Source organism: Glycine soja, chromosome 2 (assembly GCF_004193775.1).
Source record: "Glycine soja cultivar W05 chromosome 2, ASM419377v2, whole genome shotgun sequence".
NCBI lineage: Eukaryota > Viridiplantae > Streptophyta > Magnoliopsida > Fabales > Fabaceae > Glycine > Glycine soja.
Genome location: NC_041003.1, coordinates 12011954 through 12037759, shown reverse-complemented (window position 1 = coordinate 12037759; position 25806 = coordinate 12011954). Strand labels below are relative to the sequence as shown.

Sequence of the window (25806 nt, the reverse complement as noted above, 5' to 3'; positions counted from 1 at the left end):
TGAATAAGATAGAAGAGAATAGAGTGATTTCATTGATTCCATGAATGATTACAAGAGGGGTAAAACTGATAGACTATATCAGCAGTAACAAACTACAACTAACTGAACCAAACTTAACAGCAATAACAGAACGTAACAAATCAATTAATTGTCTGCTTAACAATTTTCCTTTACAAAACTTTATGCAGACAGACTAGCTAATCATGTGTTGTGTGTTCATTCTTTCAATTGATGAGACTTGATCCCCTATTTTTGTATAGCTGATTATACGCACAATAGATTTGGCTAACCTAACTATAGATTTTGTTGACTGCTCTTTTCATGGGACTTGATCCCCCAATGCTTTTGTTTCTCTCTTTTGGCTATATAAATAATATTTTGGCATGTTGAGGGTGATTGGGATTTGGATGCTACCATAGTTGAGATATTTTTCTCTTTCATGACTACTTTCAGCCATTTTTCAAAATTCATAAAACTTATAGCTATTTTTGACATCGACGACAATGACAATGAGATGATGACGATGAGGATGATTGGGTCTATGGTGTATGCAGAGTGGCAAATGTTTTCAACCCTTATAACCGGTTACTTAGTGAAATTTTATTCATCATCCTACTCATGAAATTATATCAAAACATTTCCTCCATTGCAAACTTTGATTCCTTGTAGGATCGGTGTAAGGGTTAAACAATTAAAATATAAGTTTTAGGCCCATCAACAAAAATATTTTTTCTTTAAGGGTTTATAAAGCAAAAAAGATCACATTTATTAGAAGGAGAAAAATGTCACATATATTGACAAAAAAATCCAATATATAATTTTCTTATTTAAAGTAAAATGTATGCTCTTAAAATTTATTTTTGAACCTACTTGTTGTTGGGCCAACCCTAATACCTCGAATAACTTATACTTCAAACTTGACCTTAACACTTACTAACATTTTGTCAATTGCCACCTACAATATGCTTTGCCTAAAATTTCAATGTCACTATTAAGTATTCTAATAATTTTTCTTAACTTGAGAGAAAAAAGAAAAAGTATTTTTCAAGGTGTTAGTCCAAAACTCTCCATGCATGCGAAGGCTATCTTCAAGGCATGAATTTCTAGGTAATGCTATGAAAGGCCACTACACAATATGATAACACTATTTTGTGTCTTTGTTTATTTTAAGAAAAAGTGGTAGTTTTTGTTGTACAATTAAAGGATAAACACTTCATATCTTAAGGTTCAGGTTTATAGATTTTACTTTTACTTATATAGTGTTTAACTTTTTTATTCTTACACATATAGAACTTTACCTTACACTTATATTTCAACCGTTTTCAAACTAAATTAATAATTTTTCCCTTATAATCGATTTCACTTTGAGATTCAATTTGATCTACGCTTTAAAATCTTTAGAAAGGTCCCTTATCCTAATGCAAATTATTATTCTATTTTCTTTGTTTCCCTCTGCTGCGAAGACTCTAATGTTGCTTCTTGTTTAGTTGCCACTTGCCATGTAGCAATTTGCATGGCCAAACAAGATGATTTTCTCACGTATGCACCGTTGATTATGAAAAGGTTGGGATAGGACTCACCCTAATTCTTTTTCTAAAAAAATAATATAATAAAAAATGAATTATCTTATGGATTCTTTTCTAATAAATTTTCTAAAAGTGAAACTTATATGGAATTAATAAATGTAAATTAAAATTTTAATAAATAATAACCTTGAAAATAATTTAATAAAAATAACTTAGTTGATTTTGTTAATGAATATAAAATTTATTTATATTTTTAAGTATATTATGTATTATATATTGAATAATTATAATATATAATACTTTCTTTAAGTTGATTATAATGAATTGTATATTTAGATCACTGAATTATCACAACTCAAGTTTATCAAATAAAATCATGAGATTAACAAAATGTAACGCCTAAACTGGCCTTTAGCTTATAACAAACTAGTTATATAAAATATATATTTTCTTTATACTCATGTTAATGATGTTATATTGTTGATATTTTTTTTTTGCTGACAAGCGAATGGAAGGACAAAACAAAATTCAAGTTCTGACAAAATCTTTGGCAACTCGGAAATATAACATGCGCATAAAACTATAATATATACAAAATTAATGAATTTTTTCTACTACAAAAAAAAATTATTCCTTATCCTTATTATTTATTTTCTTTTATTAGATAATATTATCTAGTATCTTTTCCTATTTCATTTATTATCACTTTTTTTATAACAGTGATAATTTTTTTAAGGGATTACAAGAATTGTAATAAAGGAAATTTAAATCCAAAATTTTGTATAAATTATCCAGTTTTTTTTTAGCACTAAAGTAATGCTAGTAATAGGTGAGGCTAATATGAGACATTTGTATCCTATACACCCACTATTATTACATTGGACATCTTTCATTACATTTTGGAAAATTGATTCTAAGATGTAAATTTGTATTCCAAAATAAATTTTTTGAAATGCAATGGGAGGTAAGGATGCAATAATGGGGGACAACTTTTTGCTTGGACGAATGAGTGGTCTAGATCATAAAGAGCCAGCCCAAAATAAAAATTACAGCTAAATTATTCATTGAATCTAATTAAGGCAGTTGCTTCTTGCATCCTATAAATTGCTTTTTGCATGTTTATTACATTTTATAAACGCTAATTCAGAACGTAAAAATTACATTCTTGAATGGTGATACCTTTTAGTTTTTATATTCTGGAAAAGCTAATCCAAAATGTAATTTTACATTTCATATTAGGCCTTCCAAAGTGTAAAAAATGTCTAGGAAGTAATTAATTAATGGGTTGCTGGAAGCAACTGTGTCTCATTATTTAAGAGATAGAACTGATAATACGTAGATACTATTGGGCCTGATTCTAACAAAAAATGCGATTCATGGGTTGCTGGAAGCAACTGTATCCCAAAAATGCTGCCCATAGGTCTAAAACATTCAGCACCCCAAGCAGATATAACACAACAACCTCCAAAAAAGATAATAAATACTCGTAAATACATAAAAATAAGAATAAAATTAAACAACTCAGAAAATTAGCGATGAGATAAATATAATTATAAAAATTTGTGACCCCAGAACTCATGATTAAAAAGCGATGTGAACATAATGGCAACTGCAATAGTAGTTGGGGTGGGTGTGGCGGCATCGATGATTGTGATTTGTGAATTTTTGGACTCGAGGATAATGGTTTATATTGTGTCTATGCTTCACAAAAGACAATTTAATTGATAATTAAAGAGGAATATTTCCACAAACCCTTCATCAGTGTGTCATATGCAAGAGAGGTACTAAGTTGGTGGAACAACTTATTTTCCTATTCAACATCATATTCAGTGCGCCAAAAAATTTATGTTCTCATTTTTATTTTAAAGCAAGGTATTTTCAAAGTAAAAAATTATCATGAGACTATTTTTGAGGGGTAGAGATCACCCAAATAAAGTTTATCTCTCCCAATAAAGTCTTTTTCATACACACAATTAAGAAAACGAGCATCTATCAACATACTTGAAAAAATTATTCATCTATCAACTATATTAGATTTTGTCAGTGGATTAGTCTCAATTTTGTTCAACCAAATAATGGATTAGTCTCGATTTTACCCCATAAAACATTTAGGTGTATCCAAAAATAAAAATAAACCCAAGAATAATTGGAATATGGTTTTGGCCAATGGGTATCTAGACAAATTGGAATGAATGAAATGACAAAATGTTCAACAAGAAAGAAATTTTTTTGAAGAGAACAATGGAAAATTAACTCTAGAGGAACGGATATAGAGGAGAAGTGTTATGAAGAATATTTATCTTTCTATCAGTAGTCAAATAGACATTCAAACCAGTTTTGTTTTCTACTAGCTGAAAAGGAATTATAATCGAGTAACTTAGCAATTTGTATCTTCGCAAATGGGCAAAAGTAGCCTCGTACTTCATTTTAGTTAATCATTGGCTCATCTAAAAAGAATAAAAGAAGCTTTCTCTGGTGCTGAGCCAAGAACCATAGGAAAATTAATTGGCCCCATTAAAGATCATCTCTATTTATCTTTTTAAACAAGGCCTTAAATACTAAGGTTGCTTCCTTTTTATCTAATAACAACGGTACTTGAAATTAAAAGTAAAATTATAAAAAAAAAATTGGTCAAATCGATAAGAAATAAATTTATATTCTAAAAAGATAACAGTTGGGCTCTCGTTGTCAAAACATTATTGATGAAGAAAGGATAAATACTTCTATATATATTCTTTGAAACTTGAAATTTATCTTAATATAAGAGCCAATTCACCTAAACTTTTAATTAGAAAAAAAAATACAAAATTGCTAGACTTTTCTAGTGCATTTGCTAGGAATGTTAAATGCTAGCTTTAAACCTCTATCATTTATATATAGCTCTTGAAAAGAAAAAAGGAATTTGAATACTTAGCATTGATTGAAAAACGATGATACACAGTATACAAAAGTAACAAAATATTCTTAATTAATTTATAATCAAACTTACTCCTAATTATAAAGTAATTTTCTCACAGAAATTTCTTTCAAGTTTTTTTAAGTTGATTTGATTCATTTTCCACTTTAAAAAAATCCACATTTTTCATCTGTACCAAAAAAATTAAAACACTTAAATACTAGTAGATAACAAAAATCATTTGGCTAAACCATTTATGATTAAAAACCTTTTAGTAATATAAATACCTTCATTTGTCAATATTATTGATAAAATGTGTCGAGTTTTAATAAGGTATTGATGACAATAATGTCAAATATTATTTAGTCCACGAGTATCATAAAAAAGAAGTTAAGTATAGAATAAATAAAAACAATAAATATAATTTTGCAGTGAAAAGAGAGATTAGAAACTAGAAAGAGACTCTTGTAAAAAAAAAAAGAAACTAGAAAGAGATGAGCCTGTGTGAAATAAATAGGAGAAAGACAAATGTTATTTTTTTTCCAAGAAAACGTAATTAATAAACTGCTCAAAATAACGAAAAGTTGGTAATTAATGATCTTTAACATATGCAACTTTGCAGGGGATAGAAAAATCCACATTAAAAAATAAGTTGTTGGAAAGTTAACATCCGTATGTCCATCCATAATTAATCTATTTGATTGAAGTAAAAGAGTAAAGAAGAACTTGGAATGCTTAAATGCATTCTTGAAAATCACTTTTTATAATTATTTTTAAGTTTAAATATGTTTTTATTTTTTGATAAATACTCTTTTTTTTTAGATTCCTAATAAATTTTTATTTTGTGATGCATCCTTAATATTTGAAAAATTGTCTGAGGTTCTTGTCGTTAATTGAAATTCGTTATCTATTTATGTGACTATTAATCGGTCACGCATGCATGTCATGTGTGATGTCACACATGATTTTTGTGTGACTGGAATTACACATGCAGGATTTATTTTACAAAAAGTAAAAGAATGATGTTGTTTTATTGCGTGATTTCAATCCTTTTGTTTCTCTGTTTTCCTTGGTCCTTTTGGCATCACAGAATCATTCTTTAGCATTCCTTTGTGTTTTCACACAACCCACTATAGTTTCTTCTATACCTTCCTTGTGAATTTGTCACTATGACTTCCTTACTCATGAAGATCCAAGGTGAACAACTCCTCACCAATGATTTTTAGGACCTTTCAATCAATTTTACATTTCCAAATCAAACCAAGCCAACTCACAACTCAAGAAATTCACATAGATAAGGTTTCTAAGAGAACACATAAAAACAGTTTCATGGGTAGAAGAGGGTCAACAAAACCTTATCCCAAAACGTGATTTCGCTCGGTCCATTGCATAGAGCACAAAAAACCGAGTGGGCTAGCGGTGTTGGGACTTGTTGTCGACATTTTGTAGTTGTGAGCTCTTTCCACAAACCCTTGCTTCCATGGTTGTCTCCTCTTGCTACTAGCGTCGCCACCACCAACTTCCTCTAACTCCCAAACCTCACTTCTATCTTAGTTTATCTCTCACACTTGGCCCTCAAACCCACTTGCGTGATGTAGGTGAAGAGAAGAGAAGGAAATGATGAAAATAAAGAGGAGGGTTTTTGTTGGGGAAGGGGGGGGGGTCCGTGAGTGATTTTTGAGAGAAAGAGATTTGTTGTCGCCATGGGGGGTCACTATTCAAGAGAAGGAAAAAGAAGAAAATGGGTTAGTGTTAATTGTTGTGTTGCTGTTGTGGGGTTTCGAGGGAGGAATAAGGTGGGTCCATTTGATCCGAAACGCAACATCGACTTCGCGGCCGCTGCGATCTGTAAGAACTACTGAATTAGGAGATCCAAATCAATCTTAGTTTAGGGTTTTGGAGAAACAGCGACAGTAGGGGAGGGGGTGGTAGTAGTGGCAGTGTGGAGCTGGTGGAGGAGTTGGTCGGGGACTGGTGGGGGTGGTTTGGGGGGTTTTGGAGAAGCAGCAACAGTGACGTCATTTTTTATTTAAAAAAAATCTTACATGTAATCCCAGTTTAGGCAAAAATTACATGTGGCACCATATGTGGCATGCTTGAGTGACTAGTTAGTGACCATGTAAACAAATAACGGATTTTGACTAACGGAAGAGACCTCAGACAAAACTTTTCAAATATTAGATACCTATCACGAAGTAAAAATTTATTATGGGTCAAACACAAAAAATGAGTATTTATCAAAAACTAAAAACATATTTAAACCTTATTTTTATCTACATTGATAGTAAATATGACCACGAAGATTGATGAATGTTCAACTCATGAACAAAGAATTGTTCTTCTCATTTTTGATTATCCCTTTCAATTAATAATAATTTAGCTTAAATATATTTTAAGTCATGTAATATATTATTTTTATGATCTTGGCCTTATAAATAATTTAAATAGTTATTATAAATTTTTCTTTTTATATTAGTCTTTCTTATTTTGTTTTATTCATTGAAATATATTCTTTTTTTTATTTTTATCCTTGTAAATAATTTATTTTTAGTTCGTGTCATTTTTTCAATGAAACTAACTAAAAATAATTAAATAGCAAAGATCGTGGTAAAAACTAGGTTATCATCTTTTTAGTCCCTAAATTTTTTAAGATTTTTTTTCTTAAATTTTTAGTTGATTGGTGAAAGTTTCTAAACTTATTTTTTATCCATATTTTTAGTCCTTGCCATCCATTCCCTCCATTAAATGACGTGACTTGCAATGCCTAAAAAATGACGATTTATCATTTACATGACAAACATTAATTAAGGATTAATCATATTTTTAATTTTTAAAATTTCTATTTTTTATCTTAAACTTTTTGTTGATTAGTTAAAGTCCTTAAACTTATTTTCCATCTATATTTCTAGTCTTTTGACATCTATTTATGTCGGTGAATGCTAATATGATATGTCAGGATGTCTAAATTATTATATGACATTTAAATCATGCAATCATTGGCCACATTGTCTATTTAAGTATCAATTTGAAAGGTAAAATCATACAAATTTGCTTTATAAAAGTAAATGAATACCAAATATTTGTATACACAAATTTAATGAATATGTATGATTTTACTTTTCTTTTTTGTTACTTAAACATACAACATAGCTAAATTATTACTAGATATAAATGTCACATCACCATTTACTCATATGATTACTAGTGTTTAATGTCAAAAATAGATTTAAAAAACTAATAATATAAATGAAAAATAAGTTTAAGGGTCTTAATCAAAAGTTTAATAACTAAAAAGATAATAATTTTAATAAAAAATTTGCTTAAATTTCAAGTTATTTATTAGGTAATCTTTTTTAAAGAATCATAACCTACAATTATTATTAAATTTATTGTACGACATTTTTGCTTAAACAACCCATTTACGCATTGTTTGTTTTGTGAGATTTTGGAGAAAGAAATGAGAAAGAGAATGTGGGTAGAGAGAGAATGGAGAGAAAGAAGAGGAGAAAAACTTGACGGCATCCACAAAATAAGTTTTAAGAAATGAGGAAAAAAAATAGTGAGATCGATTAAAATTGAAATGACTTATTTACTCTTATATTTTTATATTGTAAATATGTAAGAACAAATATATCTTTATGATACACACTCCCTTTTTTCTCTCTTACTTTTTTTTCTACTTCTCTAAATCCAAACAACTAAAATTTTTATCTATTTTCTATTTATTGTCTCCTACTTTGCACTCTACTTTTCTCTCAAAATATTTCATGCATTTCCAAAATTTTAATACGATTGTTTCATTAGGAACCAAAATTTTAATACGATTGTTTCATTAGGAAGTGTTTGTTTCCTTAAAAATCAGACTGTTATTTACATACAGATTGTACATAACATTTGGGGTGGGAATAAGATAGGTTGAACTAACATATTTAATTAAAAGGTTAGGCTTAGGCTTATTAAAAAACTTTATAAGCGTGATAGGTCGGTCTATATATGTATATATACTTATATTATTTTTTGGGTGCCAATATATATTTATATTATTTTTTTGGTACAATTAATTTTTTTTAAACTAGCATACTTTGATTATAAATTACTGCTCCATAACTTTTATTTTTATAATTAAGTAAGACTTTAATTACAAGTTAGGTATGAATCATGTGTTCCTTATTCTTTTTAGCGTTTCACTTTCCTATTACGTTCTTATTCGCAAAGTAATATAAAGATTTAATGTGAAGAAGACTTTTAAAAAGGTTATCAGGTCAGACTAGGTTGTTAAAAAAGTCGGGTTAGACTTTTAAAAAGGTCAGGCCGAATCAAAATAAAAGTCTTTGATAGGTCATAGGTCAGGCTCAGGCCTAAAAAATTCATGGTAGGCTAGACTAGGCTCAAGCCTTTTAAAGTCTGTCCTCACCTATTTCCACTCCTACATAACATAAGAACTCGTGCTAAAAACACATTATAATAATCATCATTTACGTTGTAATTTTTCCAATAAGTTTAAAAAATAATAAGATTCACTTGTACTTTTTTTACTAATCTCTCTATCTCGTTGGATTTCTTTTCTATTTTTTTCACTCTAAATTTACTTATCATTTTATTTTTCACCTATGTTTATTCTTTTTTTTTTCTTTTTTATATCTATTTTATTTCTCTCCTCTCAATCAAACTCAACTAGCCTTAGTGCTTTGTCCACTATAGACATCATCAAACTAGTATATGTTTTCCCCGTATATTCCTCGTATTATCAATTATACCGTGTGCTTGCCTGCTCCTAATTTTAAAGAACAAAATTGAGTAGTTTTCTAATTCTGTCATTGTAACAAAACATTTGAGGTTAGTTGGGAATAGGCATGGCATACGCGCGGGGCGGGGCCAGGAGTACTCCCCCGTTCCCCATCCCCAAATCTTACCATACTCTGTGTTCTCGTTCCCGCTCCTCGTGGTGAGGGTATTTTTTGTCTCATTCCCGTTCTCCGGCTCCCCACAGGATCTGTGCAGACCCTGTTTTACATTAAATAATGTCAAAAATTATAAAAAAATATATTATTTTTTTGTTTTATCTCAATTTTTCAATAATAATAAATTTAAAGTTTAACTCTAAGTTTAAAACATGACTAAAAATACCAAAATAAATGAATAATAATAGTAATAAAATCACAAATATAAAAGCATCCAAGAAATATCCAAATACACAATAATGTTACAGTATTACACAATAAAAATAATAAAACTAACATAACATTACAAGTCTTCATACAATAAATTAACATAATCATACTGAATTAAGTCTTTATACTTCCATCCAAGTGCAATGAAACATGTAAATATGTGTTTAGAAAATATAAAAAAAATCATGAATTAATATAATAAAATTTTCATACCGTTAGCATTGTTGTGTCTGCATCGTCAACTATTGAGTAAAATTTCATATTTGATTTTAAGGAACTTAATAACACAATTACACAATCATTAAAATAAATCAATTGCTTAGAAGAAAAATTTACAAGTAAAATTAAATTTATTACCTTCAATCTCATTACGCAACCAATCTTGAGAGCATATCAATATCTCAACAGTGTCTTCATTTAATTTGCTACGATGTGTAGTCAAAAACTGTCCACCAATGCTAAATACGGGAGCCCCGTCCCAAATTAACTGCAAGGGGTTTTTCATCCCATCCCCATCCCGCGGAAAATTTTTTACCGACCGCAGACCCCTGAGTGGGATAGTCCCCGCGAGGATCCCCAATTGCGGGAAGAATTGTATGCCTAATTGGGAATGCATTCTCTACTATGTTGTCCAACTACAAGGCTTGCCTCAATTTAATTTGAAATAATGTCTAAATCTACTTCAAAATATATTTCGGGGTATAAACGGATTCTCAGAAATAATAATCGAATCCAAAGGCCAATATAAGCCACCAAAACTCTAATCATAGCTACATTTATATGGAAAAAAAAAATCTAAACTCCATTATAAAGAATTAAAGGGAATAACGCCTTTTAAAAAACAAATATTTAGAAGAAATAAAGGCAAGATTTTGGACCAAAATATTTCACAATGACAACGAAAATTTTGGAAAGACCTAAGCACAAGATAGGAAGGCATTTAGAAAAGGATAATATGAAAAACTCTTTTAGTAAATTTATAAGAAGCATATCGGGTAATCTTAAATAATTTATTCATGATTTTATAATCTAGTAGTATATTTCCTCTCAAAAACCTAAGTCCAACGTCAGGAGGAGATTAACTATTTGAAGCATTTTGACGCAAAATCAAGTAAAAAGAATTTCAATATAATATCATACTATAGTTAAGTTCCTCCCATTAAAATGTGGCCTTCGGAATTTCCTGGCACAACTTTGTGTTCTTCTGTTATTTAAAGCAAATTTCTTATTCTATCTGTTTTTCCTTATATTCTCCAATAAATGTACCTAAGCGATGGTAAATATGAAGGTTCAATTCTCTCATGCCTATTTACATGAGCAACATTTTGCTTATACAAAAAAACATGGACAACATTTTAAATTACATTCACAACAACCAAATCAAGAAGAGGCTTCAAAGATTCAACTAACTACCTTCTAATTTAAAAGCTTGCAGTTATACATAAAATTTAATATGTACTACTAAATTGTTTGTAATTGAAATAAAATAAAAAAATCAATGAAACCATGTATAGGCAATGAGAGAAAAGGGAGAGAAGCAGATGCAAGCTATGCTAAAACGACTACTTTTGCCTGCAAACATTTAGGAGCATTGACTGGCCATTCTAAACCTACTGCACACTACTCAACAGCTAGGGAGATGATGTATAAGAAGCATGATACTCAAGGTAGAATTTAAATGATATATATGAAATCTTTAACCTATTAAAAAGGAAACTAATCTCTCAGAATTTACAGCAAAGAAAGCTATCCTTCCACCACCGTTGCTTCCGGTAGTGACTCCTGTCGGCTTTTGCCATCCTGACCGGGCTGCTATTCCATTCAGATTGAATTCTGCAAAAGGCAAAAAACAGTTTATTAGTTGTGCATTACTGACAAAAAAAAGGCCAATGAAAAAGTATTAACTTGAGAGAAGTTTTCGGGCAATTTACATGGGGAATGCAAAGGATCGCGTGCTGGTAGTGCTGCTGTCTGATCGAAGAGAGATGCTGCCAGAATAAGGCACCGGCCCTGAGTAGCTTATTCGACCTGACATAGGGCCAATGGCAGAGAAACTTGCCTCGCCTAGGCTGTGACGAACAGTGCCAGTTACAGCCTGATCATCAGACTTCCCTTCTACCGGCTTCATTGTTTGTTGAATTTCATCACATTTACAAACACCAGCTTGGTGGCAATCCTCTTTACCACAATCCGAAGGAACTGAAGGATCCAATTGATGAGTGAAGCTTCCTTTCTCTGAAAGCACGTTATCATTATTTGATTCATCATCTTCCAATGCCAAAGAAGGAGTTTCCAATATTGCTTCCTCAACTGTATTTTTGGACTCTTCCGGTTGGGAGTGCAATTCAGGCTCATTGGAGATCTGCACATGTTGCAATGATATCATTTTTCTGAAATTTATCTTTTCTAACACCTTCAGTCTTCACACATAAATACACAATTTTCAATAAGAGAATATCAAAATTTGGCTAATAACAATTTTAGAAATAATAGCTCCGAAAGATATGCTGGTCACAACATAGATGTGGGCAATAATCAACTACCTAGAAACTTCACTTAATAGTAGGTAAATTGCAAATAATATGATATGTTTCTTAAATTTTTAAAATCTTTGGGCATCCTGCTCATCTAGTACTCCAACATGAACACACACATTGTGTTTTCAATGCTGTATCTAATATAATTTAATCTAATAAGGAACAAAATTAACATATATTTCCAAAAAATAACTTTAGGTAGCATTTAATAATATGTTGAATACCTGTTCACCCTTGTCATCAGAAGATACAGAATCCTGAGCGAGTAAATCTTGCAACAAAACCTTGTCTTCGGGTAAAGGCGTCTCTTTGTTGACATTACTGGAAACTTTTTCAGTTGCATCCTCATCTTTGTGCATCAAATCCTTGGGCTGATCATGATTAGCAGGATCCTTGTCAGACTCCTTTGTTGGTGTTAGGCTTAGTACATTGATACTGGTGTTGTCTTTCTGCTTTTCTTTGTTTTCGTAACTCTCAGAAGGGAAGAAATTGTGAGCCTTTTCCCCTGTTGGTATTAGGCTTAGTACACCGATACTGGTGTTGTCTTTCTGCTTTTCTTTATTTTCGTAACTATCAGAAGGGAAGAAATTGTGAGCCTTTTCATCGTCGGGATTCAAAAACATGACCTTATCCTTTTTAAGGACCCCTTCATCAATGCAGATATCCTTGACAACATGATAATTACTCTCTTTGTAACACACTTCCAGATGTGGTTCACATTGTGTAACAGTTTTGTCCATGTAACCATCCTCAGGATTCCAAGGTGAGTTTCTTCCCTTCACAGGATTAGAGATTGGTGATGTAGGTGACCTTTTAACTGATTCTATATCATTTGGAAACATCATAAATGATTCTATATCCTTGGTAGAATGAGATACAGGCTCAACTAAGTCTTTTACCTTTGCTTCATATTCATTTTTCATACAATCAGCTGACTCCATGTGATATTGTGATGAATCTAAACCTTCTTCATTGTTCTCTAAAACTGCATGAACTCCATTTTCGTATTCCTTCACTTTCTGGTTTTGTAATTTGTATCCATCGGAAACTTGATCATCGTCAATGAACACAAACGCTTGAGATTCAGGCTCAAGACCAATATTTGAATGCCAAAAAGCCACTTTATTACCTTCTGCACATTCATTTTGATACCAGCAGAAAATCAGTTAGGTTAGAATTTAAAACTAAGTAAGCAGATTCATCATAAAGCACATACCATTTAGAACTAAGTAAATCATAGGTATTTAAGATAGTTATATTATTATGGCTTTTAAAGAACTAGTAAGAACATATCCTTGACCCACACTCAACAAATGGGTCAAGAAACAATCCACCCTCAAGTAGAACTGAGTATCATGGCCTAAAAAATTTAAAATTATATGTATATGATGATCCCCATTTCAGGTGTCACAATCTTGTTACCACCCAAATGGTCAACCAAAACTATACTAGTCCAACCCATTTCAAAGCAAAGAACAAATATAAAAGTCAGCTGAAAATAGTATAACAACCAATTGAAAGGAGCATAAATGAACAGTTTGTTACCTAATTTCATGGTGTGCTGAGGTATAAATACATGGGCAAAATTTCTATGCAACAATCACTGGTATTATGACAATTATTGTCAACCAAAGAGATTAGTGACTAGTCTGATTACACAATATTCTGCAGGGATCTGAAAACCAGCAACAACAACAATGATAGGTTAGTAACCAACTAAAATTTAACTGCACATAATGAAAACAAGAGCAATAATTTCTTCAATGATCTACAAAGGTACACTCAAAGCCAAGCACCAATAATAAGATTCTACTCTACTGCTCCAAAAAGATAATCTTATTTAAAAGAACAAAAAAAAGGAAAAGGAAAAAGAAAGAAAAAGTGTCAATTCTCTAATCATAAGAAATCATAAAATATTTATTTGGATTGTGGTATAAAGGAAACACTGATTCTGTCACTATTTACCTTATATTCCTGATTCCAAACCAGGAATGAAATTTAACAGAACCCAACTCTAGTCATGACACTAATTATAAAATAAACCAGAAAGCATAAGAAAGGGGAATAAAGAGTTTACCACAATTTCTAAGGACAAGGTTTAGATTAAACCAGCAAAACTGGGGACCATATTCTATATTAAGCTTTTAATATCCACACAACACATACATATTACATATATCATAATATTTTAAGTACTAAAAAGCAAGTACCAATTAGTTGCCTTTTTCTTTTTATAAGTAAAAGAAGATTTCGCCTAAGTAGAATCCAAGGACGGTACAGAAGAAGGTATAATAGGACAAGAAAAAAGTTTAAAAATTCTCAAACTTTTTCGAAAGTTTTCAACCACAAAATTACAAACCGAAATTTTAAATCACAAGGCCTACATAAACAAGATGACTACCTACAAAATCCCTACCAAAATACTTTGTCCTTTAGCTCTGATTAAGATCTGACTCATCAGAATAAAGAAGTTTAGAAAACCAGATAAAAAAGTACAGTGGAAAAAATACCCAGCTGAGTTGAAACTTACACACTGGAATCTCATGAAGGAAAATCAGGGAACATGGTCAAAACCATAATAGAGATCTATCTCAGATCCCAAAACCTTCTTATCCTCATATAATAGTAAAGGACTAAAAAGCTACTCTCATATAAAAAAGAGAAAATAGGATTTGCTAAACATTCAGAAGAAGAAAAAACAAAAAAAACTTCAATTTTCTTATTCTCTGATTCTCTCTATCTATCTCCCTTGAGAACAGACAATTTAAGAGAAAATTCTGACTTTACCTGGAGATGAAAGTCTCAAAAGAATAAAATAGAATGACACCATGTAGGAAACAAAAAGAATTGAAATTGAAAAATGAAAAATAAAGCAATTTTTTTTAGAAAAATAAAAACATAATTTGTTGAACACAAACCATGTAAGTCATCAGAGAGTGGAAGAAAGAGAGAATCACACGGCTGAGATGAAATCAAAGCAGCAAGAGAATTTACCAAAGTCCAAAACTGGCGAAGAAGAGAAAGAGTTTCCTTATGTCGGTAAACGTACTTCAATGCTTAAGGTTGATAAAAATAAAACAAGGAAGAGACATATAACTATATAATAAAAATAATTCAATTAATTAATCCTAATAATAAATAAATTAATCATAATAATAAAAGCAACCACAGAGTACCAAGAGATAGATAATGGATGAGTTGTAATTATAGCGTTCATAATGGTCAACTGTGACTCTCTCTCTCTTAATCCCTCTTCACACATTACACCCTCCACCTTCTCCTTCTGCAATTAATGCATTAGCAACAGTGAAACGAAACCCTGACCCTACCCTCCAATACCCCAAATTCAATAGGGTATATTGTAGCATTAAATTTTCACCTCTTCCCCTCATATCAAAATTTAATTTCACACCAAAAATATGCAACTTTTCCGTAGTAGTAGTATCTCTCTCACTCTCACTTTTCCGAGTGTCCTTCAATTCCCACAATTGTTTCTCTCCAAAGTCTCCATCTTTATCAGATTCCGCTACTTTTATTTTATCCCCACTCACCGTTATCATCATCACCCCTTTATTTTCTATCCCATTTTCCCACCAACCAGAATTTTCCCAAGAAAATTCCACACAAAAAAAAAAACAACACGACCACATTGGTGCCCTCGGATCCATCGACCAAACTTCAAAGGGGCGAATCAAAAACGAACACAACACAACACAAAACGACTAAAACCTTTGACTTCAACCTTAACAAACCCAAAAAAAAAAAAAAACACAAAACACAAAATCAAAAAATCAAAAAACAAAAAACAAAACACAACACAAAAAAACAAAACCAACCCACTTCGAGTTTGACAACGATGCCGGAGGTGAAACTCACCGGTGATGCCGATGAGACATGTTCCGTTGGAGAATTGTTAGCCTGCGGTGATACCCACAGTAGGATATGATCCTACAACTCCTCAACACTTCAAAAAAAAAAAAACTTAGCTGTATCCCAAATCTGACACTGGCTCTCATGTACAAACTGAGCTGTCTGTAAGTAACTCTGTTTTTCGCTTCTCTTTCGATATCTCTTTATATATACGCTGCATTCTCTTTCTCTTTTCTTTTCTTTTCTTCTTGTTACTTGCTTTGACTATTTTTTTTTTATTTCTTCTTTGGATTGGGCCCCACCCCACCAATTAAAGAGTTTCAATATTTTTATTATTTTCAATATTTCATCCTCCTCACTCACGAATGGCCAACCAACTTTGGCGTTTGAAAATAATAATAATATTATTAATATGTGATGAGATTCGGTGGGGTGAGGATTTTCAGAATGCTGTGGACATGCAAGGATCACGTTCACAAATCAGAATTCTGTTTAAAACGTTCGTTTTATCAAAAGGTTGTGAACACATTTTAGACATGATCTAGGTGTCAAGTTGACAAACTCATACTATATTATTATTATTATTATTATTATTATTATTATTATTATTATTATATATATATATATATATATATATATATATACTATCAATTAATTAGGATTTATTATATGTAATAATTTATAATATTTTATAATAAAATAACAATGTAAAGTTATGTTCATTTTAATTAAATAATTTTTAAAAAAATATTAAATGTCATCAATGCAATTAATATATTGTTTTGACTCAATAAATATATATACTAAACTGTAAATAATTTAGTCAATAACAGATAAGAATCTAATAAATATATATAATGGTCAAAGAAATAAATTTAGCATTTATGAAATATATTAAAAATGTTATTTTATTATATTTGATACTTAATATTAATTACTGTTATTATTTAAAAAATATTGTTATATTAATAAAATAGTAAGAACGCATTTGTGTTTGATTCGTTGTTAAAAAAGTTTTAAATTATATATTTAACAAAAAAACTTGATATATGAAAGTCAGAAATAAATTTAACGTTTATGAAATATATTAAAATATGTTATTTTATTAAATTTCATACTTAATATTAATTGCTTTTATTCTTTAAAAAATTGTTGCTTATTGTTATTTTAATAAAAATTAATAAGAACGCGTTTATGTTTGATTCTTTGCTTAAAAAAAGACTTAATATATATTTAACAAAAAAAACTGCCTCTTGTAATTAAATTTTACTTTTTTTTCTAGGAAAAGAAAATTAAAAATTTAAAAAGTATAAGAAATACTTTTACGATATACAAAATTACTTACATCGTAAATAAGTGTTCAAAATGTACAATCAATCAGATTGTTACAACAACATCAAAACGTATATATGTTCCACTCTCTCCTCCTATCATAGTGCCTATTTGGTTTCATGATGAATACTCTATAATCACGTTATAATACCATTTAACTTAATTCTAGGTAAATTTTCACAAGTTTTGTTCTAATTTTGGGTTTAGAATTGATTTTGAATTAAAAATAAATTTAGGTAACTTTTATGTAATTAGATAAAAATAAATTATAATCATTTTTCTACTGAATTCTACAATAAAATATTTAAATATAAATCACACAATTTTAAAATAAATTTTTTAAAATTTCTTTTACTTAAAATCGATTTAAATAATATATCATGTAATGAGATAAGATATTTATTCAAAATATAAATCACATCACTACTAACATTTATTCAAATAGACCCTAAAATAATCTTAATGTTATCAACAAAAGTTGAACCGTATCAAAAGAATTGTTCAGAAAAAAATTTCTAAAGGTAAAAATAATCCTATTATTATCAACTACAGGGACCATATTATAAACATGACCAAAAAATAAACTCAGCTCTATGTTTTGCTCCCCCGAAACAAACCCCCCATGTTATATACAATAAACAACACCAAAATTAGGCATAACCGCATAATAACACCCCAACCAAACTTACAAAAGAGACCATACCTGAGAAACGACTAAGCAAGAGAAAAACACATATGTATTTCCAGAATATCAATAACAAAGGATCTCTTATAAATTTACAATAAAATATTGAAGAAAAAGAACAACCTTAAATAGCAATCTGTCCAAAATCAAATGCCAAGAAAAAGACAACACACCTTTTAAGGAAGAAACACTTCCAGTTCTTAATTTTTTTACTAAATCCACAATTTGAAGATTTTTAACTAAATTCAGGCATGCTTATAGTACTAGGTAAAGGTAGGTAATAACATTTTGTTCTTTTTCGATGACTATATGAATGTACGTGGTTTTAAATCTTTCATCTTCTTTACCTTTATGCTATGAAATAGAAAAATAATAAAATTATAGTAACTATTTGTATAGATATTCTATACTTAGTTTTGTCTTTTATTTTCTTTCATAGCATGATACGAAAGCCATTTAAGAAAAGGATTGTAAAATCAAGAAATCCAAATCCATTTTTTAAAAAAAAGGCAGAAATCCAAATCCATTAATTAATTGTATTAACTAATAAAGGTTGATATGTGCTTCTAACAAATGAACTTATGATGAAAAGAGAAGTTTATGATCTCCTGCCAAACTACTCGAGTGCATACAACTAACTCATTTTAAAGCCTTCTAATTTAGTTGATTAGTTGAACTATTCTTTCGTTGTTAACAGACAATTTATACGCAAAAGGAAATGGTGATGGAATACCAATATATCGACCACATTTTTATAATTACCCGAGCCTGAACTCTAATCCCTCTAGTTCTCAGATCTCACATCCTTATTTAAGTTGTTGCTGGCTAGTTGTTGCATTGCTCTTAATGATGGGGAGCTAATTTAAAATGACACTTGTTAGTCCACATCCTTGATTGAATGTATCAATGTCACTTTCATAATTAATAGTATATAAAACATTATTTACATACACCTTAAAAAAACATTATTTACATATATTTTACCTTTACATTCTTTGAAGTTATTAGATAATAATTTAATAAATGCAACTCAAATTTAACATGTTTTATAATAAGTACAATGTTTTTTTTTTAAAAAAATAACATTGATATACCAAGCCTCTAACACATAATTTAAAAAATCAGATCGGTGATCGACTGACCCAATCCAAACATTGGGTTACTGATTGACCGTATGATTCTGTATTAAAAAAATTATGAAAATTTTATACATGCCCTAAAACAAGCCTATATAATTATTATTATTATTATTATTCTTTGGTTTACTATATTAAATATTTTGCTTTATTTAGTATATTATTTAGTATAATGTATTATTTGTTATGCTTTAAATGATTTATTATATTTTATTACGATTTAATTTATTTAAGATATTATATTATATGTTTTGATTATATTTTGTTTGTCATAAGCATGGTAAAAAGAGAAAAAAAAACAATAATAAAAAGACATTTGGCCCCCATGGTCCACTTCACTTGAAACCTAATTTACTAATCAGCTCCCTGCTAAGCTGCTACTGAAAGTATTACATGGCACAGTTGTTGCCTCTTTGAAACCGATACAGTTTGACACTTTTTTGACCTTTGATGATGGAGTTCTCCGGCAATGGCCAACTGTTTCTCAACGACGGCGACGGTGCTTTTCAGATGGCAACGCCGGCAACGACAGCACAGCTGCATCCATCGATTTTTTTAATGTCGGAATCAGCCTAGGTTCTGTAACCCCCGGGACTGCTCTGGCATCCCATCTATATTGGATTTTAGCGACTCAAATGCTAAGGAAATCATATTTAAAGTTATATATATTTTTATTCTTATAAAAATTAAAATTTATAGATTTAATTAGTTTCTCTAAAAAAAAGTGTCCACTTTTAGTTTGTTTATTTTCTGTCATGAAAGTGATTCCATGGTAAGTCAAGCATTCTTGGTAGTTCAGATGTTTCTTCCTATGTTGGTGTCTCTGGAAAATTACAGTTACAAAAAGAGAGGAAGAAAGAGCTATGGATAGCGAGCTTGGAAATGAGTAACATGTTGCCAGACGCATGCATCCAAAACTGTAACATGAATTTTTTGAGGAAGGAATATAGGAGGGAAGCCAAGAGATTGCACCGAATTGCATATAATTGGAGATTGCATTCTTGGGTAAGAAGGAGGCATAATTCAGAATTTGATTGAGATAGGAGGCTGGTCTGAAGAATTTGGGGTGTATTGGAGGGAATTAAATGGATGTATAATGAAAATGGTGTCCTACAATATTAGAGGGTTGGGGAGGGGGGAGGGTGAAGTGGAAAGATGTGAGGAAGAAAGTTGTAGGGGAAGGGATACAAATGTTATGTATTCAAGAAACAAAAAAGGAAGATATTGTACAAGGGGTGTGTTATGTGATATGGGGCAGCAAGGAGGTAAAATGGGGTAGCGTAACCGGCGATAAATCTAGCGGGAGGATTATTTTGTTTGTGGGATGAAGAGGTTTTTGAGCTGGAAAATTAGTTTGAGGGAGAAGGATACCTTGGACTACAAGGGACTTGGAAGAGAAGAATGTTGTGATTATATATATGCTTCTTGACATTGAGAGAAAAAAAAAGATGTTGGGAAGAGTTGAAAATGAGGAAGGTGGCTAGTAATACAAAGTTATAGTGCTTGTTAGGTGACTATAATTGTGTGAGATGGCCCCATTAAAGACAAGGAATTGTAGAAAGCTCACATGGTGTGTGGAGGAAACTAAAGAGTTTAATGAGTTTGTACAGATGATGAAAGTTGTTGACATTCCACTTGTTGGCAAAAAATACACATGGTACCTCCCAAATGGGAGGGCTTGTAGCCCAATTGATAGTGTTTTGGTGTTCGAGGAGTGGTTGTTTTTGTGGCAAGGATGCACCCAATTTGTCATGCCTAGATTTTTCTTGGATCATTGTCCTATAATTCTAATGGATAATGTAATTGATTGGGGGGCCAAGCCTTTTAGGGTGCTAGATTCTTGGTTGGAAGGTAAAAAGAAATTGAAGAGTATGCAAAGAAGGAAGGAGAGAAATTGCATGTTCAAGGGTGGGGTGCCTATGTATTAAAGGAGAAGTTGAAAGATTTGAAAGAAAAATTGAAGTTTTGGAATAGACATCATTTTGGTGATCTTCCAAAAAATATAGCGACATTGTAGAGAAGTTGAATGTTTTGGAAGTGAAGGTTGGAAGGGGGGTCTCAGTCAGGAAGATACAACACACAATAAAGAACTTCAAGAATCACTATGGAGTATGGCTATATATATAGAGTATTTGAATAAGCAAAAGTCAAGAATATGATAGATAAAGGAGGGGGTTGTAACTCTCGATATTTCCATTCGATGGTTCGATGGAAAATGAGAAAAAATGCACTTAGGGGAGTGAAAATTGGAGGTGAGTGGGTGGATGAGCCAAAGAGGATAAAAGAAGAGGTGAGGGAATATTTTTTAAAAATGATTGGAATAGGGGGGGGGGGGGGGGGGGAGGTCTACACTAGAAAGGGTACCATTCAAATCAATCACACAAGAAGAAGACTTGGAGGTTGAACGTTTGTTTGATGAAGCTAAAGTGAAGGAGGCAATGTGTGAGTGTGGTGGTGACAAGAGTTTGGGTCCAAATGGTCTTAATTTTAAGTTTGTGAAAACCTTTTGGAATGTGCTAAAGAAGGATATTACGATATTCATGAGAGAATTCCATAGAAATGGTGTGCTACCTTGGGGATGTAATGCATCTTTTATCACGTTGATCCCAAATGTGGAGAATCCACAAAGCCTTAGTGAATTTAGACTTATTTCATTGGTGGGTTTCACGTATGTATAAGATTTGGGCCAAAGTTTTGGAAAATAGAATTAAAAAGGTTTTTCCAAATGTGATTGATGAAAGACAGAGCATTTTCCTTAGGGATTGAAATTTTCTCCAATCCATGGTGCTATGATGGCCAACAATGAGGTTGTGGATGAAGCTAGGAGAAGGAAGAAACAATGTTTGATCTTCAAAGTCGATTATGAGAAAACATATGATTTAGTGTCATAGGATTTTTTGTTATACATGTTGGAGAGGTTGGGCCTTGGAAATAGATGAATTTCTTGGATGAAGGCACGCTTGCACTCTTGTTCTATCTCTATCCTAGTGAATGGAAAAAATATTAACTTACTTCAACAAATGCAACTTGTGATGTTGAATTTCCTTTAGCTAGGGAAGGATGAGCTGGAGATTCTTGTTGCCCTCTTGTAGTTGTCTCTTTCTTAGAATTGTTGATATACTCTTCAAGATAAAATGCAACTTGTGCTTCAATACTTTGATTTTTGCTTGGGAAGATACTTCACTAAGACCAAGTTTTGTATAACAAAACTTTAGAAATGACATCTTATAACGGGGATCAAGAATGGTCCCAAGAGCAAGCACATCACTATATTTGCTCTAATATCTATCAAACTTGTCTTTCACTTTATCTACCATTTCCCTAATCTTCTAATCTTCATGCCTAACATGTTTTTCCAACCAACATTCAATTTATCATACTTGTGAAAAATACAAATTAGATGTTTGATAGGATGAACTAGACATCAACTCAGTGATATGAAAAGATGGCTCAAAAAATTCACATATATTTTAAGCTCTTACCCATTCTTCACTAGTAGGACAAGCCACATAATTTGCATCTTTAAAAGCAAGAGTATTAAAAACACGTTGGTATGCAAGTGCACTTTGAAGCATCACAAATGTGGAGTTCCACCTAGTAGGAACATCCAAACATAAACCAACCTTTGTATCAACACTACCCACTTAAACAACACAATCATTAAAGGCATTCATTTTCCTTGTGACCTTTAACATTCTTGGAAGCAGTAATTAAATTTTAGTAATTAAAATCTCTCAACTATTTTGTTGATGTGTTTTACATGCTATAGTGAGGAGAAAAGAAAGAGACTACGAGCATGCAAGAGAGAGAGAGAGAGAGACTCTGCATGAGGGCTGAGGAGTGACAACATGGTGGAGAGTAAGGCTACGCAAAGGAGCCGTGGAGGTCGTGGTGACGTGGTGGAGCATGAGGAGAGAAGTGACTACGATGAAGAAAATAGGGAATTAGGATAGAGAAAGGAATCTGTCGTCTGAATACATTTTTAGTTTTAAGGGTTTAATTTTTCTAAAACACATCCATATTTGCTAAACCACATGTTATTTTGTTGTTTTAGTAAAGGTTAAAGTATTTGCAAGTTATGCGAGGTGAGTTAAAAAGCTTGCTTTTTAAACTAGCTCAAAAAAATGAGGCCCATAAACCATGCGGGTTGCGGGTTACACATGTGGCTTGTGGGCCCAAGCCCATTTGTCCAGCTCTACTTGTGGGACTGCAAATGGACCAAGCTGGTTTAGGAGATATTAATCACCAGCAGTCAGCCTACATTTTACTAATGTTATGTTATTGAGTAGATAAAATTGAATATTAAGAATCATACTAGCTTTGATGGAATTCAGTGGAATCAATGGTTTGGTTTGATGTTAAACAAAAGTTGATGGTGGAATTCAGTGGAATCAATGGTTTGGTGTGATGTTAAACAAAATTTGGTGGTGTAAAAATCTATTTATTTTTTCAAAACAATTGGATTCTGACTTAAAAAAAAATATTTTAGTCCCTTATATATATTTTAGGTTTTAATTAAATTTAAAAAAATTTACTTTCATCTCTTATAATATTTCTATTAGACCAAATTAGTCACTTTATAACACTAACAATGTCAATTTTAATTAAAATGACATTATTTATATTTTAAATTAGTGTGATAAATTAGCATAATCACTAATTTGGTGTAATAGATCAAATTTAAGGGGTTAAAGTAAAACCTTTTTAAACATAGATCAAATTGAAACTTAAAATTTAGATAAGGAACCAAAATTCTATTTTAACCTATATTTTAAAATGAATAAATTTAAATATATATTAATGTAATGTATTTAAATTGATATATATATATATATAATAATTTATATTCTTCATTGTTATTTAAATATTATTTTAAATATAATAATATATTAAAAATTATTAATTTTAATTAATACAATTCACAAAATTTATTTTAAATTTATAAAGTTAAAAAATAAAAATATACTTGAGCATAAGTACGAATATATTATTTATACAGAAGTATTACAGAAGTAGTTTTTTTTATGCATAGTATTAATCATTGTATTTAATAAGTATAACATACAATCATCATCAAATAATATTATTAAACATTATTCTGTAATTTATAATATAATAAAATATATTTATCAATCAATGTAACATATTTATTAAACATTTGAATTTTAATATGAACTTATATATATATATATATATCATATTAACTAAATATAATTATAAAAATATTTAATAAGGGTTTTGGTATTTCTTTTACTTATCTAATAAAATTATGACATGTGTGTTTTCATTATTCAAATATATAATGATAATGTAACGTTTCTATTTGAAGAACTGCAACTAGAGGTCTTACTAGTACAACTTTTTTTTTTCAACATGATATTTTAAAATATCATATGACATCACATTTTAGTTGAAGTAATTGAAATGTGAATATTGTTGTATTATCAATATATTTGAATAAGGAACACGCGAGTTATAATTTCATTGATAAAGTAAAAGGATACAAAAACCTCTTAAACTGACAAAAACCACCAATATATAATTGGGAACTCTTGGTCTGCTTGACATCACATGTAAAGTGTTAAGTCCTGCCACGGAATTGAATAGCAAATGATAATACGATAATGAAAAATTTTAGTTGATTCCTCTGACCAAACCTTAACTTGGATCGGAAGGATTCCCTCACTTTTAAGCCATGTATTTAACTAAATTACTATGTCCAATGATATCGAATTAGAAATCTGTGAAAGAGACTTTTCTTTTCTTTTCCTTTACAATACCAGAATTTTGGTTTTTATCAGCTGGCCTCATTTTTGTGAATTTTTTTTTTTTAAAAATAAGAGATTACATGTGTTTTTTTATTCCTTTGAATTAGAAATTAATCTTATTTGTGGTGTGTGATAATTATCAATTTAAAAAAAAATTATACACACTAAAAATTAAATATATTTTTTCCCTATTCTTCTGTCTCATTCTTGTGAAATACTTTTAAAAAATGGATAATAATTGTGGGTATAAATTGCTTGTGAAGTGACCATGATTTAAAGCTGTTTCCCTGTTGTGAATGCAACATTGACATAATTTTCAATTCTTAATGTCAGAAAGCAAATATTCTTCAATTATTCACAACCTTAAGAAGAGGGACTTGAAAACTCTGCTACATAATAGAGCAAATTCAACCTGGGCCAATATTGGGCCATGTTCCTGTCTCAGTTATTCCCTAATCCCCAAAAAGACAAAAAGGGGTTAAGAAACTGCAATTGAAGAATTGGAGCCAAAAATGCTTGGTTCGATTTCACTCCAAAAAATATTAAAGCATTAAAGTGCATAGAAACGACGAAAGCAAAAAGGAAGCAAGAACCGACCCCATGACAAGCTTTGCCATCTACTGCTAGAGCTTGTTCACTAAGGACAAAACCTGTTATTTCATTCCATTATTTTTTTAGGGCCCCCCTTTATTTTGAATCTCTTATTTTGACAATTGGAACCCCGAGCTTTCTGTGATAGTGTCTTTGTCTGCCAAAGAACACTAAACATGATTTATTTCCCTTTGGTTATTAGTTGGCTTTAGACTTTTAGCCCCTTAGGCTTTGATCTTAATTAATAATAATAATAATAATTTCTATTCACTATCAATATGAAATATATGATTA

General features: G+C 30.7%; 1 protein-coding gene across 6 annotated transcripts; it reads right to left on the bottom strand.

Annotated features, from left to right (window-relative positions):
• Positions 1 to 10985: 10985 nt before the first annotated feature.
• On the bottom strand, positions 10986 to 16199 carry LOC114387830. Of its 6 annotated transcripts, none has more exons than XM_028348055.1 (5): positions 15971 to 16199; positions 13676 to 13805; positions 12355 to 13262; positions 11525 to 11955; positions 10986 to 11426 (listed from the first exon to the last, which is right to left on the bottom strand). In XM_028348055.1, exons 2-5 carry the CDS (start codon positions 13683 to 13685, stop codon positions 11318 to 11320), a joined length of 1458 nt encoding a protein of 485 aa, XP_028203856.1. In that variant the 5' UTR covers positions 13686 to 13805; positions 15971 to 16199; the 3' UTR covers positions 10986 to 11317. The 6 variants fall into 6 exon arrangements, with proteins under 6 accessions (XP_028203856.1, XP_028203847.1, XP_028203839.1 ...); XM_028348046.1 differs by having other exon boundaries at positions 16007 to 16199; XM_028348038.1 differs by lacking the exon at positions 15971 to 16199 and adding an exon at positions 15125 to 15238.
• Between the last annotated feature and the right edge of the window lie 9607 nt (positions 16200 to 25806).

Excerpts from the sequence above, each read along its gene's own strand:
- LOC114387830 (XM_028348055.1), bottom strand. Across the intron at positions 11,956-12,354 it reads CTGATGACAAGGGTGAACAG|ATCTCCAATGAGCCTGAATT; the intron begins GTATTCAACATA and ends CAACATGTGCAG. Across the intron at positions 11,427-11,524 it reads CGATCCTTTGCATTCCCCAT|AATTCAATCTGAATGGAATA; the intron begins GTAAATTGCCCG and ends TGCCTTTTGCAG.